This window comes from Danio rerio, chromosome 21 (genome assembly GCF_052040795.2).
Source record: "Danio rerio strain M-AB ecotype USA chromosome 21, GRCz13ab, whole genome shotgun sequence".
NCBI classification, from domain to species: domain Eukaryota; kingdom Metazoa; phylum Chordata; class Actinopteri; order Cypriniformes; family Danionidae; genus Danio; species Danio rerio.
This window is the reverse complement of record NC_141041.1, coordinates 30,206,600-30,225,876: the sequence shown is the minus strand read 5'-3', so window position 1 is coordinate 30,225,876 and position 19,277 is coordinate 30,206,600. Positions and strand designations below refer to the sequence as shown.

The window sequence follows — 19,277 nt, the reverse complement described above, 5'->3', positions numbered from 1 at the left end:
GTAAAAAATTACAATCATTGACCTTTGAAGAAGACCTTTAATTCCTCAATGTTATACCCAATATGCAATAATAAAAAGATTCACTGGAGTCAGATATTTGTATTTTCTCAAAACAGAATAACAACAGAATCTCTCATTTTAAAATGTAATCTGTTTTATGGCTTGAGTTTGAAATGAATGTTTGCCTGCTGTTTGGCACTGCGCTAAAGGGAGATATTAGATTAAATCAAGCAGAACATGATAACGACCTTCACACTATTCTCGCTTCATTTTTACCTTTGAATATTTTTGTAATTGAAGCTTCCTTTGTAGTCGCACTTGCTGTTTAAACAGGACTATGATGTTGGTCACACTAGGGAATGTAAATGGCAGCATTTGCAAGTCAGATCCGTATATTTGAATTTTGCATATTAATAAAGAAACAAGGTGTTTGTGAGAGCTAGACGGTCATTTTGGAGGAGATTATTATTTATTTATTTTGTTTATTTTTTGTGTGTGTGGATAATCAGCCATCATAAAAAAATGACAGAGAATAAGCTGGCTTCCATTATGTTCAGAATCGTTTGCCAATGAATTAGAGTGCTTTAATAGATTATTACTTTGTTTGTAACCCTTCAAGTACCTCAGTCATTGTAAATTTTATTTATTCTGCTGAAAAGAGCTGAAATGTTGCACACATTAGTCTATATGGGTTGTAATTTCACAAAAGAGCCAACACAATCTCACAGCAATTCGTAACCTTTGATTTAGTGGCTAATTCGTATGAATTCATACGATCAAATTCTTACAATTTAGTACAATTTGCTCATCCCCAATGACGGTTGGGTTTAGGGGTGGGGATGGGTGCCACGTCTCCTTTTTAAAAACGTACAATTTCGTACAACTGAACTCCTACAAATTTATACGAATTAGCCACTAAACTGGCAACGCAAAATACAACGCAAAGTACTCACGTTTTCTCGTAAGATTAGGCTAAAATAGCTTCTGATGGATAAATACACCAAAAGATAAGGACACAATTTACTTCTTTATTCCATCTGATGGCATTAAAGGGTCAGGTCATACAGAAATCAAAATGATGTCATTATTTGGACTTTTTTCCCTTAATAAATACAGAGCTATGATGTTTTTTTGCTTTCGTACTACATATATTTTAATGCAATCTAATGTACTTGAAGGGTGCACTTGGACATTGAAATATCCAAGTATTGATTTGGAACTTGTACTAGGCATCAGGGGCACAAAATCTTTTTTTTTTTTTTCCAAACCCATAAGAAACATATTAATCTTCTGAGCACACATTTATTGATCTATTTGTAAGCCGTTCTGACAGATCTATTTAAAAGGCTGTTTACCCAACCACTTAAAGTTTTCATAAACAAATTAAAAAAACATCCACATGATTCAAGCTTAAATGTGCTGAATCAACCTTACAAAATTATAATATTGCATACATTACACGTTGCTTTTATATTTTCACATTTCCCCCTTTCATATTTTCCCACACAGACAGAGAGTGTTTTTGGTCCCTGCAGATATTTTCCCTGATGTTTGTACTATATTTTATTATTATAAACTTATTAATGGTAGATGACGCTCTGTTTAGCACAAATAAAGAGAGAAAATACAAACATTTGACCACAAGGCTTTTGAGTTGTGAGTGTGGTGCAGTAATTACTTCAAAATTAGCTGACAATCACCCTGCCCACTCATTCACATAAAACCAACATGTTTGAGAGGTTGCATGTTAAGGAGTTGACAATGGGTAACACTGTTGAGCTAAGAAATGCTGAGAAACTTCTCTTATTTACCGATCAGTGTTGAATGTGGCTTTGGAACAGTCTAAAATACAGATAAAATAAAAAAAAAAATAATAATACAAGATAAAATATATGATGTTGTGCTTAGCGTCAAGTGTTTGGGTTCAAAACTGGTGAAGAAGAGTTCCACAAAACAGATAAAAACAATGTAAAATCAAGGTAAAACTATTGTTGCAATGCACTAATCTCTTATGATAGCTTCAGAAATGCTGTTGGTTGGGTTTAGGAAAAAGTTCAGGTCAATGGATCACTGGCCTAGCTGACCTGTACATTAAGTTCTGCCTTTTTGTGAAATTGACTTGTATCTGTAATGTACAAATAATGTACTTTAAGTAACAGTTCAGATTTGTAAAAAAGTAGACAGTGACCTGTAGTGGATTTTTTTTATCTAATATGTGCAAACAACGTTGTATTTTACGTTTTGCAAAAATGTAGGCTGAGACACTTACTTCCAAATAGATATTAAGAGATTTTTTTAAGTGAATGACCTATAAAAATGAACATAATCATTATTAGATGTAAAAATGATCAGTTTTAGTTTTCAAAAATGTCCTCATCAAACCTTTTATTCTGAAAATTCCTAACAATTATTTTTAATTACTTGACTTGTTAAGATCAGAGATCTCATCTCCTGGTTCTGTTTCCTCAAAAAGGGACTCCTGGCTCTCTCTCATGGGTCGACATTGATGAAGATGAAAAGACTCATGGTGTGATATTCATAATGAAGGATGGTAAACAGCTCAGCTGGGTGATTATTATTACAGAAACTCTCATTACACGTATGGTCACAAGAAAACATTTACACTATATTAGTGACTGGAGAGCTCTAAAAAACAACTCATTAAGATTTACTAGACAAAAAGAGCTGATTCATCACTATGGCGGCTTTGTCCATTTTGCATTTAAATCTCTAAAGCCTGAAGTTTGCCAAACTAACTTTGTGTATGTGTGTCAGGGCTGTAACCTCCATAGAAAGTGACAGCAGCAGATCCCTTCCCTAATTAATGGATACACTATCCACCCTAAAATCTGAGATTATTTTACTTTATTATGTGGTTCCTGGTTATTAAGATGATGAAATAGTTTTATTTAACATTTTTAGACTGAGCTGTGTGTGTGTGTTAAAATGTTTGAGCGACAATCAAATAAAATAATTCCAGTGTAAGTTTAACATGATTAGCAGAACATTTAATATATGACAACTTTCATGACAGAACTGTTGAAATGGCTGACAACACTATCAAGTGACTACTCAAATTCTTTCCTCAAATTAAATTGTAGACTGACATGGAAAATATTATATCATTTACACATTCATAATACCTAGAATGGTGAACCAAGGAAAAGTTGTCTTTGAAATTTTAGGCATATAAATCACAGTGAATGTTCGAGTATTTTTGCAAACTTGCAAAGATCATTAACACAGTTTGTAAGACCATATTGCACCCCTAGAAGCAGCTTGTGGAACTTTATAAACCAGACCAGTCAGAAAGCCTCACAGATAGTTCATAACTCCACTCATCCTCTTTATTATGAAGTTGAAAAGCTTCCTTCTATCAATAGAGTACCCACGGCAAAAACAATTTTTTTTAAGAAATCTTTTATACATTTATTGAACAAATGATCATAAAGTAGTTTGTATATTATTCTGTAACACTGTGAATTTATTTGTGGTTTGATAAGCCCGGGTTTTGTGTTGGTAATCTGTGGTGTAGAAAGCTTTGTGTTTGTGTTTTGTATTTGTGTTGTTTGGGGGTGTTTTTAGTAACTTTTTGTGAGACCAAAAACGAATTTGGTAGACAATAAAGACATGTAATCTAATCTAATCTAATCAATTCATTCATTCATTTTCTTGTCGGCTTAGTCCCTTTATTAATCTAGGGTCGCCACAGCGGAATGAACCGCCAACTTATCCAGCACGTTTTTATGCAGCAGATGTCCTTCCAGCCGCAACCCATCTCTGGGAAACATCCAAACACACACACAAACACACTCATACACTACTGACAATTTAGCCTACCCAATTCGCCTGTACTGCATGTCTTTGGACTGTGGGGGAAACCGGAGCACCAGGAGGAAACCTATGTGAATGCAGGGAAAACATCCAAACTCCACACAGAAACGCCAACTGAGCCGAGGTTCGAACCAGCAACCCAGCGACCTTCTTGCTGTAAAGGAAATCTAATCTTTATATTTAAAAAAAAAAAAGTTCCCCTCCTAATTCTAGTTCAGAAACAAGTATTTAATTTAATTTAATTTAATTTAATTTAATTTAATTTAATTTAATTTAATTTAATTTAATTTAATTTAATTTAATTTAATTCAATGACTGTTATTTATAATTGTTTCACTTAAAGGGCCATGCACATTTATCAACTGATGTTGTTTGTATGCAAAAATGTTTTTTTAGGGCATCAAAAATGATTTGCATTGATCCCCATTCACTTGCATGCAGTAGCTAAAATTCTGTAATGTTTTACCTTTGTCTTTAGTCATATACAGTATCAGACGCTTCTGTCCAAAGGCATTTGCAATGAGGATGTTTTTTTCTACAAAGCCTTTATATCTGTTTAGCTGAAGAAATAAATAAGCCTTATGTAATATTTGAAAGGCCCTAGGGTGAGAAATAATCAGGAAATTCACATTTTATGTCAATTGTTATGATGTTATGAAGTTTTATTATTTTGAAATTAATATACTGAACTCATTGATTCACCAGATAAAAAGGTGAAAATATTTATACACTTTTACACACCTAGAATGCATTTGTCAGTGAATGATTTGGTTAAGAAAGCAAAATGGCTGATTTACATAAAGTATACATTACATTACTCAAGTATGTAGCATAATTGTGTAATTATATTCACATTTCATGCTAATATGACATTTATTTTATCAAACAAATGTATACACTGTGAACACTGAAGTATACTCCTGAAGTTATGTACAAATATAAAGGGTTTCTTTTTTTGTGACAGTGACATGATTCACTTTCAGCAAGTAATCCAGACAGGACTGCGCTGAGCATCAAAATATGGCACTTTGCTGTGTCTCCTTCATTTAGCCAACTTTAGAAATAGCTATGTTCCATTGGCATGCTTGTACCTGCAGATGGGAAAAGACGGAAGCAGAAGCGAGACATGTCCCAGCCCAAATTGAAACTGCTATCCAAGTTCTGAATAGTGCTATTAGTGATAATGACATAATTATTGGCTCTAGTTGGTAAAACAGATACCTTTGTGAACACACACTGTGAACAAATTATCACCCTTCCTACACATCTTTAAAAATGTATAAGAGTCTCAGGCTGCAAGGCCGGCGACTTGAGAAATTCAGTTCCTTTTTAACACATCTTATAGTCTGTGATGTAAGAGCTGATTCTGACAAAATACCAGGAGTGGATGTCTTATTACTTTCATATATCTTTTAATATTCATTAAAGGTGAGATAGTATGCCCCCATTTTATAAGGTGCCAAATAAATCTGGTATCCCAGTGTGTCTGTAAAGTTTCAGCTTAAAATAGCTCACAGATCATTTATATTGTCAAATTGACCGTATTTGCATGTAAAAAAAAATAGTTACTTCTGCATGTTACTTTAAATGAGCTGCTGTTCTAAAACAACTATTCTGACACTCCAGAAACATCAGAGTCAGACAATGCAGAGTAAAGCCCCAGTCAGATTACACCATTCATTTTTTTGATTTTGCCACTGTTTGTGTCGTGGGGATCTGTAAATGAAAAATCTGCCTCAGACAAGATTCAATTGTTTCTTAGTGTGCCATAGTGCATGATAACCAATGTCATGTCTATGACGCTTTATAATGTCGACTACCCGAGGCACTTCTGCATCCTGGTTAGTGAGTACTTGAATTACCATGTAAAATAACAAATCACCCATTATGTTCTCATTCAAAATACAGTATCTTCTGAAAGTGTGATTGTCATTTTAATTTTAATTAATGTGTTTGTAAGCGAGTCAGAGATTTTCTAAACTATATGGAGATGGAAATCTGTGTGTTACTCACTATTGAAAAAAAGTGCAATCGTCACTGGTCAGCTTTCACAGATGACAGACTAAAAACCATTAGGGTAAAATCTACAGTTGAAGTCAGAATTATTAGCCCCTCTTTGATTTTTTTTCTGTTTTAAATATTTTACAAATGATGTTAACAGAAAAAAGCTAGAACATTTACACAGTATGTCTGATAATTGTTACGATAACCAGCGATCATTCACTGGAGATCGCTGGTTTCCTCTTCATCATTAACTTCACTTCCGCATTCCCCAGGACTACATTTTCATACATGCACTTCTCCCAATCACGCACGCCTGGTCACTCATCTTCCTGATTACATCACCAGTTGAAACCTGTCACAGACTGAGATTACACACAGTATTTAAGCAGCACACACACTCATTCACATTGCCGAGTCTTGTTTACTGTTAAGTGACATTTCAACGCGTTTCTTCCTGTCTTGTTTCTCCGTGTCTGAACCCAGCTTTGTCTCCTAGTTATCCTGTTTAGCCGCCAGCCTTTCGACCTTTTGCCTGTACCTCGATTACGACTCTGGATTTGCCCTCACATACCTGTTCTTACCTGTATTGACCATTGCTTGCCTGACTGTGATTAAAACCTGCATATTGGATCCTACCTTCTGTTGTTGGTGTCACTCCCCGGCGTTACAGTAGACTCGGCCACACCATGGATCCAGCGGGTATTGCAATCATGCGTCTGCGTCAGGAAGCACGGTCCATAGAAGAGTATGTGGAGGATTTCATCAATCTGGCACATTTGACAACATTGAGTGAGTTATGTCTCATGATCTTTTTTCATGGAGGACTGTCTGAGCCATTGTACTCGACAATGAGATTGCACGAACCCAATGAGACATTAGAACATTATATTGATTTGGCCTTAAGAATGTCTGGGTCCCCCTTCACTGTAGGAGAGGTGGAGGACACCCCTAAATCTTTTTTGGGGGGGGGCAAAGGACAGCAAGACCCGCCAGCTGCGGGGCTTGCAATCCCCTCTACTGACAATATTATGCTTGCATCTCCAGTACTCCTGTCCCCTGTTCACCTGCCTAGACCTCAGCCAGCTCACAAGATGGCTGTCTCCAGTTCCCCATGTCACAAGATGGCTGCCTCCAGTCTGCCATTTCACAAAATGGCCGCCAACAGTCCAGCTTACAAGATGGCTGCATTCGGTCTTCCAGCTAACAAGATGGCTAACACCAGTTCTCCATGTCACAAAATGGCCGCCAACAGTCCAGCTTACAAGATGGCCGACTCCAGTCCTCCAGCTCACAAGATGGCCGACTCCAGTCCTCCAGCTCACAAGATGGCCGACTCCAGTCCTCCAGCTCACAAGATGGCCGACTCAAGTCCTCCAGCTCACAAGATGGCCGACTCCAGTCCTCCAGCTCACAAGATGGCCGACTCCAGTCCTCCAGCTCACAAGATGGCCGACTCCAGTCCTCCAGCTCACAAGATGGCCGACTCCAGTCCTCCAGCTCACAAGATGGCCGACTCCAGTCCTCCAGCTCACAAGATGGCCGACTCAAGTCCTCCAGCTCACAAGATGGCCGACTCCAGTCCTCCAGCTCACAATGTGGTCACAACCAGCCCTCCAACTCACAATGTGGTAAACGCCAATCTGCCACCAGCTCACAAGATGGCTTCTTGTTCCGAGTCCGTTCCTGTCCTTGTTCCTGTTCTAGTTCCTGAAATACCATCACCTGAGCCACCAGAATGGCCACCACCACTTGAGTTACAAGAGCTGTTGCCACCACCAGAGCTGTTACTGCCAGAGCTGCCACCGCCACCTCCAGAGCTGCCACCGCCACCTCAAGAGCTGCCGCTGCCAGACCCTCCAGAGCTGCCAGACCCTCCAGAGCTGCCAGACCCTCCAGAGCTGCCAGACCCGCCAGAGCTGCCAGACCCGCCAGAGCTGCCAGACCCGCCAGAGCTGCCAGACCCGCCAGAGCTGCCAGACCCGCCAGAGCTGCCAGACCCGCCAGAGCTGCCAGACCCGCCAGAGCTGCCAGACCCGCCAGAGCTGCCAGACCCGCCAGAGCTGCCAGATCCTCCAGCGCTGCCAGATCCTCCAGCGCTGCCAGATCCTCCAGCGCTGCCAGACCGTCCAGCGCTGCCAGACCCGCCAGAGCTGCCAGACCCGCCAGAGCTGCCAGACCCGCCAGAGCTGCCAGACCCGCCAGAGCTGCCAGATCCTCCAGCGCTGCCAGATCCTCCAGCGCTGCCAGATCCTCCAGCGCTGCCAGACCGTCCAGCGCTGCCAGATCCTCCAGCGCTGCCAGATCCTCTAGAGCTGCCAGAGTCTACGCCGCAGCCAGAGTCTACGCCGCAGCCAGAGTCTACGCCGCAGCCAGAGTCTACGCCGCAGCCAGAGTCTACGCCGCAGCCAGAGTCTACGCCGCAGCCAGAGTCTACGCCGCAGCCAGAGTCTACGCCGCAGCCAGAGTCTACGCCGCAGCCAGAGTCTACGCCGCAGCCAGAGTCTACGCCGCAGCCAGAGTCTACGCCGCAGCCAGAGTCTACGCCGCAGCCAGAGTCTACACCACAGCCAGCGCCACAGCTGGACACGCAGCCAGAGTCGACGCCGCCTCCTGAGCTTCCTGAATGGCCGCCGCCTCCTGAGCTTCCTGAATGGCCGCCGCCTCCTGAGCTTCCTGAATGGCCGCCGCCTCCTGAGCTTCCTGAATGGCCGTCGCCTCCTGAGCTTCCTGAATGGCCGCCGCCTCCTGAGCTTCCTGAATGGCCGCCGCCTCCTGAGCTTCCTGAATGGCCGCCGCCTCCTGAGCTTCCTGAATGGCCGCCGCCTCCTGAGCTTCCTGAATGGCCGCCGCCTCCTGAGCTTCCTGAATGGCCGCCGCCTCCTGAGCTTCCTGAATGGCCGCCGCCTCCTGAGCTTCCTGAATGGCCGCCGCCTCCTGAGCTTCCTGAACGGCTGCCGCCGCTTGAACTCCCTGAACGGCCGCCGCAGCCTGAACTCCCTGAACGGCCGCCGCCGCCTGAACTCCCTGAACGGCCGCCGCCGCCTGAACTCCCTGAACGGCCACCGCCTCCTAAGCTTCCTCAATGGTCGCAGCCTCATGATCCAGGGCCACTGCAGCTCCACGCTCCAGGCCCTCCGCAGCTCCACGCTCCAGGCCCTCCGCAGCTCCACGCTCCAGGCCCTCCGCAGCTCCACGCTCCAGGCCCTCCGCAGCTCCACGCTCCAGGCCCTCCGCAGCTCCACGCTCCAGGCCCTCCGCAGCTCCACGCTCCAGGCCCTCCGCAGCTCCACGCTCCAGGCCCTCCGCAGCGCCACGCTCCAGGCCCTCCGCAGCTCCACGCTCCAGGCCCTCCGCAGCTCCACGCTCCAGGCCCTCCGCAGCTCCACGCTCCAGGCCCTCCGCAGCTCCACGCTCCGGGTCCTCCGCAGCTCCACGCTCCAGGCCCTCCGCAGCTCCACGCTCCAGGCCCTCCGCAGCTCCACGCTCCAGGCCCTCCGCAGCTCCACGCTCCAGGCCCTCCGCAGCTCCATGCTCCAGTCCTGCCCCCGCTGCATGGTCCTGGCCCTCCATCCCTCCCCCTGTTCCGCCTCCGCTCCACCTCCCGCCTGAACTGTATTTGGAGTGTCTGGAAGCCGCTCTTTAGAGGGGGGGCTATGTTACGATAACCAGCGATCATTCACTGGAGATCGCTGGTTTCCTCTTCATCATTAACTTCACTTCCGCATTCCCCAGGACTACATTTTCATACATGCACTTCTCCCAATCACGCACGCCTGGTCACTCATCTTCCTGATTACATCACCAGTTGAAACCTGTCACAGACTGAGATTACACACAGTATTTAAGCAGCACACACACTCATTCACATTGCCGAGTCTTGTTTACTGTTAAGTGACATTTCAACGCGTTTCTTCCTGTCTTGTTTCTCCGTGTCTGAACCCAGCTTTGTCTCCTAGTTATCCTGTTTAGCCGCCAGCCTTTCGACCTTTTGCCTGTACCTCGATTACGACTCTGGATTTGCCCTCACATACCTGTTCTTACCTGTATTGACCATTGCTTGCCTGACTGTGATTAAAACCTGCATATTGGATCCTACCTTCTGTTGTTGGTGTCACTCCCCGGCGTTACAATAATATTTCTTCTTCTGGAGAAAGTCTTATTTGTTTTATTTCAACCTAATTAATCCTAGTTAAGCCTTTAAATGTCACTTTAAGCTGTATAGAAGTGTCTTTAAAATATCTAGTCAAATATTATTTACTGTCATCATGACAAAGATAAAATAAATCAGTTATTGGAAATGAGTTTTTAAAACTATTATGTTTAGGAATGTGCTGTAAAAATCTTCTCTTCGTTAAACAAATATTTGGAAAAAAATAAACAGGGGGGCTAAAAATTCAGGGAGCTAACAATTCTTCAGCTGTACAATTGATTCACCATGAGTGTGGTGTTTAGTGTAAAACACGTTGAAGATTATCGAACAGGCTTTCAATTGAATAAAAAACAAGTTATTTTCTTACATAAGTTGTTTATTCCATTTAGTGCACTTGAAAAAAGCTTTTGTTCATCCGATTAAAAACATTTAGGGTAATGGTTCACATCTAAATTTTATCACTTGACCCAATAAAAAATAAATAACTTGCGTCAAACAATATTTTCTATCTTCATGGGAACAATTTTATATAACTTGGTACACAGCATATGTGTCTTGTTGAAGTCAAATAATTAAATTTCTCTTTTTTTTCTAAACAAAAAAGATATAGCTCTAATCAAAACAACAATTCCATATTATATTCATTCATTCATTCTTTCACTCATTCATTCATTCATTCATTTTCTTTTCAGCTTAGTCTCTTTATTAATCTGGGGTCGCCACAGCGGAATGAACCGCCAGCTTATCCAGCATGTTTTTAAGCAGCGGATGCCCTTCCAGCTGCAACCTATCTCTGGGAAACATCCACACACACTCATACATTACAGACAATTTAGCCTGCTATTCACCTGTACCGCATGTCTTTGGACTGTGGGGAAAATCGGAGCACCTGGAGGAAACCCACGCGAACGCAGGGAAAACATGCAAATTCTACACAGAAACATCAACTGATTTAGCCAAGGCTCGAACCAGTGACGTTCTTGCTGTGAGGTGACAGCACTACCTACTGCACCACTGCGGCGCCCCATGTTCATTCATCCAGTTAAAAAAAAATAGGGTAGTGGTTTCACATCCAAGTTTGACCACTTGAGCCAATTAAAAATAAATCATTTGACTTAATATTTTGTCCACAAAGCTAAAAAGCATATTGTAATGATTGCTGTACATGGACAGCTGGAGCTACTTTAATCTAACTAAACTGTTTAATTAATCGAAATGGCTAGCAGGGTGCTAGCATTTATGGTGCATAACTTTACATTTCTCAGCATGTTAGTGAGAACACTCTCGTGTCTCATACAGCCCACAACCCTGAGTGTCTCTGGTTTCAGTAATCTGGCAGAATAAGCAGATAGGAGACGGCACTGTCAGTTAACCTTTTTATTTAGAGCTCAGAACATGAACAGCTCTTCACAAAATCACACCACCGTAGTGCTTCCTTTACACACTAAGCTCGTTGATGGTGACGGCCAATATTTTTTAAATAAATTAAATGTTGTGCTATAATCACTGAAGCCAATTTAAACATGAACACACATTAAGTTTATAACAAAACAACCCATGCATTTAACTAATATAACACATAAACTAACTCCCATGATGCACCTGGCTATAGTGCTAAGAGCCAGATCATTAAAATATTGAGTTTCTGTTTAATACACATGCACTGGCCTGTGTGAGTAACCTTAACATTTTACATTGGTCAAAACAAATATTTCTTAGTTGAGCTCTTCATCAAAAAACATTTATATTTACTATGACTTTCATTAAAACAAAATAGCCTCTGTTCTCATTCCTCACTTACTGGCGTTAGCGTTTAGTTAGCCATTATGTCTTTTCAGATAATAATTTCCGGCTTGTCATCTATTGGCTTTGAGTGAGTGCATCCAGGGTTGCTTTGTTTACAGCCATTGCTGAGAAAATGTTCCTGTAGCTTCAAATGCAGCTCATGCTGGCACAGAATGAATCTCCTTATCTACTGATTTTGTTCAGAAAACACACACGTGATACAGTATATATAATATATATATATATATATATATATATATATATATATATATATATATATATATATATATATATATATATATATATATATATATATATATGCTATCACTGGGGAAACACTCCATAGACGAGATATATGAACTTTATGTTGCTTTCTGATGGCAGAATGTGCATTATATGCGTCACGCGATAATTGATCATAAAGCAATGTATGGTATATTTGGTACCCACAGAATATCAATATTTCATATAGACAAAATCTAATCTAATATGTAATCAACAAAAAAAAAGTATAGTCTGAATATGGTTTATGTTACAACTTCTAGACTGCTTTGTTCCGATGCGGTGGCCCAAAAAACACTTTCATTGTCTTACAATATTTTTTAATCTAATTATCCCAACGACTCCCATATGATTCGTTCATCGATTCATTTGTTCCCACACCTCTTGTTTGTGTGAGGTTAATCTGCTGTGATTGGTTCAATGACCCAGTCTGTTGTGATTGATCAACTGTGTACAGCACGAGACAGAGAGAAATGCCCACCACAGCTACAGTATAAAGTAGCAGAAAGTATGTAAGAGCCCAATGCAGGAATGCGATAAAGCAATGCAAAAAGCATGTGTCGCATTTTCAACTTGGTTTTAGACGCAATATGTAAATAGCCCCATACAGATTTAACCTGAAAGATACAGTGCAAGCACTGATCTATAAAAGATAAGTGATAACAAGTCGCGTGGAGCGATTACAATTTACAACACAATTAAACACAAATTTTACAAACTACACAAAACTAGGCAACCATTTCAATTACAACTACATGTTATGATCCAGTGGAGAAAGAAACTGGTCCATATGAACTGGAACAGTTACTGACAAAGTCCCTGTCAAAGTCTTACAAAGTCCCATACATAATGATCTCTGCTGCTCCTTCAATAGCAAACGGCAGGCAAATTCCACGTTGGAGTGTAGGGTATTTATTTAATTATCAGAAAAAAAACAGAAACAAACACAGCTCTAGCTTGAGTATATGGTATTGTTGTAAAAATTAACTTCAACCAATTGTTCCCCTGCGCCAAATCTCTATCTGTCAGTGATTGTCATCTTCTTGTCACGATTAGTCCCTTTATACCCCACGCTCCACTAGTGTTGTCTAAAGGGAAAAGCATGTTCACAATTTACCGGATCCGGCACTACATATTTGGTCATGTACCGTATCGGCGTCGACGTGTTCAAGCAAATGATCCGAACCCTAACACGATTCATTTATTCGACTTTGAGTTAACGTTTTTGTTAAAGAATCAATAGGTTCACTTTCAGTTTAAAGCCTCAGCTGAATGTTTTCATTCACTTAGAGTTGTGTCACACAATGGAAGGTCATTTAAAAAAAAAAATCATAATAGCGGCTCTTTAAAACAAACTGAGTAAACTTGTTGTGACTTGAAACTGTTAAAGGGATAGTTCACTCAAAAATGAAAACGTACTCCCTATTTACTCTGCTTAAACCTTTTTAAATTTAATTCTTCTGCTGAATTCAACTTTGTTGAAGATGACATTTTGAAGAAAGTTGAAAACCTGTAACCACTGACTTCCAGTGTAGAAAAAACAAATACTATGAAAGTCAATGGTTTCAGAATTCTGACATTTTTCTATTTATCTTCCTTTAGATATTGTACCTTTTTAAAACATAAATGATGACACTCAAAAGGATTGAAGCAAGTAAAGGCAAAACAATGTTTTTATTTTTGGGTGAATTATCTTTTTAATTTGACTTAATTTTATAATCATGCGCATACGTCATTTATTAATAAATTTAGGTCAATCAATCACTTTAAAAGCAACCGATTTACTAAGCGTTTACTATGCGTAAGGTCAAATAAATACTTTTTACAGTGTATTTGCTGGGCGATGCAGCGGCGCAGTAGGTAGTGCTGTTGCCTTACAGTAAGAAGGTCGCTGGTTTTAGCCTCGGCTGGGTCAGCTGGTGTTCCTGTGAGGAGTTTGCATGTTTTCCCTGCGTTCACTTAAGTTTCCTCTGGGTGCTTCGGTTTTCCCCACAGTCCAAAGATGTGGTACAGGTGAATTGGGTAGGCTAAATTGTTTGTAGTGTATGAATGTGAATTAGTGTGTGTGTTTCCCAGAGATGGGTTGCAGCTAAAAGGCTGCATCCACTGTGTAAAAAACATGCGGGATAAGTTGGTGGTTCATTCTGCTGTGGCGACCCCGGATTAATAAAGGGACTAAGCCGAAAAGAAAATGAATGAATGAATGAATGAATGAATGAATGAGTGTATTTGCTCTAAATAGATATTACATTGTTTGTAGCTAATGTTTGTGGATGGAAAAAAAACACGGATAACAAATTTCAGACACACTGTGGTTGATTTACTGTCTGACTCCTAATTACATGTGTGATGAAGCAGAACTCATATGGCAGTTAATCACACTGTTAAAAAAAGGCTGACTGGCGTTTCTTGCATGCCAGAAGCGTTTTGTTTTGTCTTTTCGTTCTGCACTGTTAGGTGTGTGCGTCTTCATATGGCCATCTGAGATCATTTCTCAGCCGCCATCTGTGTAGTTGTAGTTCTGGGAAGAGCCTGTAAGAACTGATGGACCTTTACACGACAACAGCCTCTCACCATAAAACACATTTCCCTCCAACAGAGTTCCTAGATATGATATATTCATCTCCTGTGCCATCATTGTATTGTGACTGAAACATGTCCAAAATTCTTTAGCTACTCTTTTACTATTTTTCCTTTTCGTACTACTGCACACTTGATACTTGTGAGAGCCAAGGTGACGCAAAATCTTGATGGAAAGGAAATCTAAGTATATGTTTTTCTGAAATATTTTTCTGTAGTTATTTTATTGATTGATTGAGAAATAACAACAATTATAAGCTGCTGTAAAAAAACTGCTATACTGTTCTTAGAACACTGTTATAATATAATTATTAATACTATATGTATATGTTTATTTAACTTTGGCAAAAAGAACATGAGCTGAACATGAAAATTTTTATATATATTTTTTTATTTTTGTACAGTTGTACATCTGCTATTTTTCATTAAAATGAAATACAGTATTATTGCGTTTATACAACAGTTCGAAGGCATAATCATGTATATTTAAAAAAGACAATCAAACACAGAGTCTCAAAACCCTTTTGTAAGAGGAACTATTTTCTTCCGCCCTTCACATCTGCAACTGACATCAGAACAGCAGAAATCATTGCTCATTCACTAATGTCACACACAGAGCTAATATTTGAATTCTCTTGCATAATATCTAAGTGATGACAAAACAGGGGATTTTGCTCATATTTTAAGATTATAAGGCTGAACGGCATGAAATGCCATCAGTCTACAGGAATATCTCCCAGTATTTCTCTGTTGCAATCAGGAGAACACAATAATACTATGGTATTAATGCAGCACTACAACATAAAAAAGAGAGAGATCGACTTGAAAAGTCATTTACCTGTTTAATAATGATGTGATCAGCTGTAGTTAGAAATGTTTTTAAAAATATTTTAAAATAGGCACTGTCCTTATAAATAAACTTCATAGTTGCAGTCTAAATAACTACATTCTCGACTAAAACAGCCTCAAAAGTACATCATGTTGCCCAACAGCAGCAATGTTTGTCAAACTGTAGAATGTCCTCTGCTTGTTGCAGTATGTGGGTGGAGTAACCATGCATTCACACAGTACGAACTGCATTGTGGATTGGATTCATCAGCGCTGCTTCAACAATGCTTGCTGCAGAAGTTAGGAATTTCTCAACTTTTCAAGCGCCAACGGACCCGTCAGCCAATCACATCGCTTTATGCAAATACACCAGCTCAGACAGTAGCTAATTGCAGACTAATTTCATTGACTGACGCTACTATAACCACCGCGTCAGCCCCAACTTCAGACACACCCTCTGCCAAGTGTTGACACGAGGGTTATACTGTAGGTTAAGAGGCTGGACAAGTGCTGTTACTGGCAGAATATTACATGGCTATCAGCCAATCAGATTCCTGGTTCGTTTGTGTTTTGCACTTGTTTACATGTATTTCAGCACGTGTGGTGTTTTGATCGCTCTCTCATTACATACTTGCTTTGACACATCTCCTCCCATCTTCCCACTCATCCCTATTATTCAATTAAACCAATTTCACTCACCTGTCTTCCCGTAATTTTCCCTCTATTTAAAGCGCTCTCCTCGTGTTGTCATTTGTCAGATCGTTGTCGTTTGGTTGTGGTCAGCGTGCACTGTTTCACTAGTCCAGTCCAGTCAGTTCCTGTTGTCTCGAGCCCGTCTTCTGGTTGGTTTTTCCTTTTATTTTATTTCTTCATTTTTTGACCCCTCTCTGTCATCTGCAGGACCTGTTTCTGTTTTGTTTATCCGCCGTGGTTGGCCGATTGTCTCCGATCCCCGGCTTCAATATTCCCTCCCGTCACCTGCTCCACTCTTCTTCTCCCTCTCGGCTCTGCCGCCCGCCGGATCCAGTATACCGCTGTATCGCCCCCTGCCGAGTGAACTTGAAATTACACCCTGAAAGACATTTTGTCCCTTCTACGGAGCGGTTTCTGTTGACAGTTTTTTTAGCTCTTTCTTCTGAGCAACCTTGAAGTTTGTTTTCGTTTCATTTTGTTAATTTTATTTGCCTGAGTCCCTTTAAAGATCCCAGTAATAATTATATCCTCTTCGGAGCAGTTTTTGTTGAACTTTTTATTTTTATAAATTTTTGATTAGAATTTTTCTCCCTGTGCTTAAGCCCAATAGGGTCATTTTTGTCACTAATAAATTCTGAAAGAGACCTGCACTTGTGTCCGTTCTGTTTCCTGACAGAACGATCTGACCACTATGGACACAGCAGGTCCAGATCCTGTCAGAGCAGCAGTTGCCCAGCAGGGGGTGCTTTTGGGCCAACATGAGACCCGACTCAGCAACACCAGCAGAGAGGTGGAAGTGCTTTCCAATCAGGTGGCTGAACTTACCAATCGCTTGCAGGAACTCCAGTATGAAACCACACGGCAAGGTTTTCGCCTTGAGCCTGAACCACGTTGTAATAATCCACCACCATATGATGGGGACCCTAACTCATGTCGGGCCTTCTTGGCACAATGTTCGGTGGTATTTGCCCTTCAACCACGCATGTATGATGCTGAAGAGACTAAGGTGGCCTTTGTGTTGACCCTCCTTACTGGTAAGGCCCGTGAATGGGGAACATCCGTTTGGGAAACAAGAGCCCCCTGTTGCGCCTCTTTTAATGATCTCCGACTTGAGATGATGAGACTATTTGACCGGTCTGCCAGAGGACAGGAGGCTGCGGATCAGCTCGCTCGCCTCCATCAGAGTGGGCGATCGGTCACGGAGTATGCCATCTTGTTCAAAACCCTAGCAGCATCCTGTGACTGGAATGAGGGGGCATGTCGATCCATTTTCCGTGCAGGCCTTGAGGAGGACATCCAGGATGAGCTCGCCACTCACGAACTGCCACACAACTTTGACGATCTCATTAATCTGGCTCTACGCATCGAGGTTCGCCTCAATCGCCGACACCAACGTAAGCTGACCCGCTCCTCTGGCAGGGTGGAGGGCACCCTTTCATCTTCCACATTTCCTGCTGCACATGACCCTGAACCCATGCAAGTGGGTCGTTTGCGATTAACACCCCAAGAGAAACAACTACGTCTGGCCCGGGGTTTGTGCCTTTATTGTGGCAAACCAGGACACTTTGCCGCAGTCTGCCCAGCAAAAGCCAAAGCCCACCAGTGAAACGGGGGATCCTGGTGGGCGCTATTCCCCTTCACTCCCCCTCCTCCCGTACTCTGTTACCCGCACTGATTCAGTATAGAGGTTCTACCAATGCCTGTTCTGCTCTCCTCGACTCGGGAGCAGAAGGAAACTTCATGGACAGCTCTGTGGCCAGCCAGTGGGGTATTCCAGCCATTCCTCTCCCTGATCCTATCCCTGCCCGTTCCCTTGATGGTACCCTGATTGCTACTATCTCCCATGCTACTCCCTCCGTAAGTCTTGTTATATCTGGAAATCACCGTGAGGTTACCACACTGTACCTTCTTGACTCTCCCAGTGCTCCCATAATTTTGGGACATCCCTGGTTGGTGCAGCATGGTCCTCATGTGGATTGGTCTGGAAATTCAGTTTTGTCCTGGAGTCAGTCTTGTCTTGAGTCTTGTCTTGGTCCTGCCCCGTTTCCTGTTTCTGTGTGTCCTGTTTTTCAGGTGAATGCAGCGGATCTGACAGGGGTTCCGGCGGAGTACCGCGATCTGGGTCTGGTGTTCAGCAAGTCCCGGGCCACATCCTTGCCTCCTCACCGACCCTATGACTGTGCCATAGAACTCCTCCCAGGCACTTCTCCGCCTAAGGGTCACTTGTATTCCCTTTCTAGTCCTGAAAGAGAGGCCATGGACAAATATATAGATGAATCCCTTAAAGCTGGCCTCATCCGCCCTTCCTCGTCTCCTGCAGGCGCTGGGTTCTTCTTCGTTAAGAAGAAGGACGGCTCCCTTCGTCCATGTATTGATTATCGAGGGCTGAATGACATCACCATAAAGAATAGGTATCCCTTACCTCTCATGTCTTCAGCCTTTGAACTCTTGCAGGGAGCCCAGGTCTTCACTAAGCTTGACCTCCGGAATGCCTACCACCTTATCCGTATTCGAGAGGGGGATGAGTGGAAGACCGCCTTTAACACCCCTACGGGACACTTTGAATATCGGGTCCTTCCGTTTGGTCTGACAAATGCCCCGGCTGTCTTCCAGGCCCTGGTTAATGACGTGCTGAGAGACATGGTAAATCAATTTGTCTTTGTGTACCTTGATGATATCCTGATATTTTCTCCCTCCATGCAGGTACACACTCAGCATGTTCGTCAGGTGCTGCAACGATTACTGGAGAATCAATTGTTTGTTAAGGCGGAGAAGTGCGTCTTCCATGCTAAGTCAGTTTCATTCTTGGGGTTTGTGATTTCGGCGGGTGAGATCAAAGCTGACCCCTCTAAGGTAAGAGCTGTTGCCGAGTGGCCAACTCCAGACTCTCGTAAGGCACTGCAGCGGTTCCTGGGATTTGCCAACTTTTATCGGCGATTCATCCGGAACTTCAGCCAGATTGCTGCACCCTTAACAGTGCTCACCTCTCCTAAGGTACCGTTCATTTGGGGTAGCAAGGCACAGGAGGCCTTTGATAATTTAAAGTCCCGTTTTATCTCTGCTCCTGTCTTGTCTATTCCAGATCCGAAACGACAGTTTATTGTTGAGGTGGATGCTTCTG

The 19,277-nt window shown here is 42.1% G+C and overlaps 1 protein-coding gene and 1 long non-coding RNA gene across 4 annotated transcripts in view; one reads left to right on the top strand and one right to left on the bottom strand.

The window, feature by feature from the left end:
• The window catches only part of LOC147838848 (uncharacterized), a 161,620-nt gene that overhangs the window by 109,433 nt on the left and 32,910 nt on the right, over positions 1 to 19,277 (top strand). The gene's annotated exons all lie outside the window — the stretch shown is intronic.
• Positions 6,032 to 9,967, bottom strand: LOC147838849 (uncharacterized). 3 transcript variants are annotated; one of them, XM_087301521.1, is made up of 5 exons: positions 8,961 to 9,967; positions 8,327 to 8,691; positions 7,442 to 8,078; positions 7,025 to 7,351; positions 6,032 to 6,967 (listed from the first exon to the last, which is right to left on the bottom strand). In XM_087301521.1, the coding sequence occupies exons 1-4, from the start codon at positions 9,512 to 9,514 to the stop codon at positions 7,051 to 7,053; spliced, it is 1,857 nt and encodes a 618-aa protein (XP_087157647.1). In that variant the 5' UTR covers positions 9,515 to 9,967; the 3' UTR covers positions 6,032 to 6,967; positions 7,025 to 7,050. The 3 variants fall into 3 exon arrangements, with proteins under 3 accessions (XP_087157647.1, XP_087157649.1, XP_087157648.1); XM_087301523.1 differs by having other exon boundaries at positions 6,198 to 6,967; positions 8,985 to 9,932; XM_087301522.1 differs by having other exon boundaries at positions 6,216 to 6,967; positions 7,442 to 8,060; positions 8,961 to 9,932.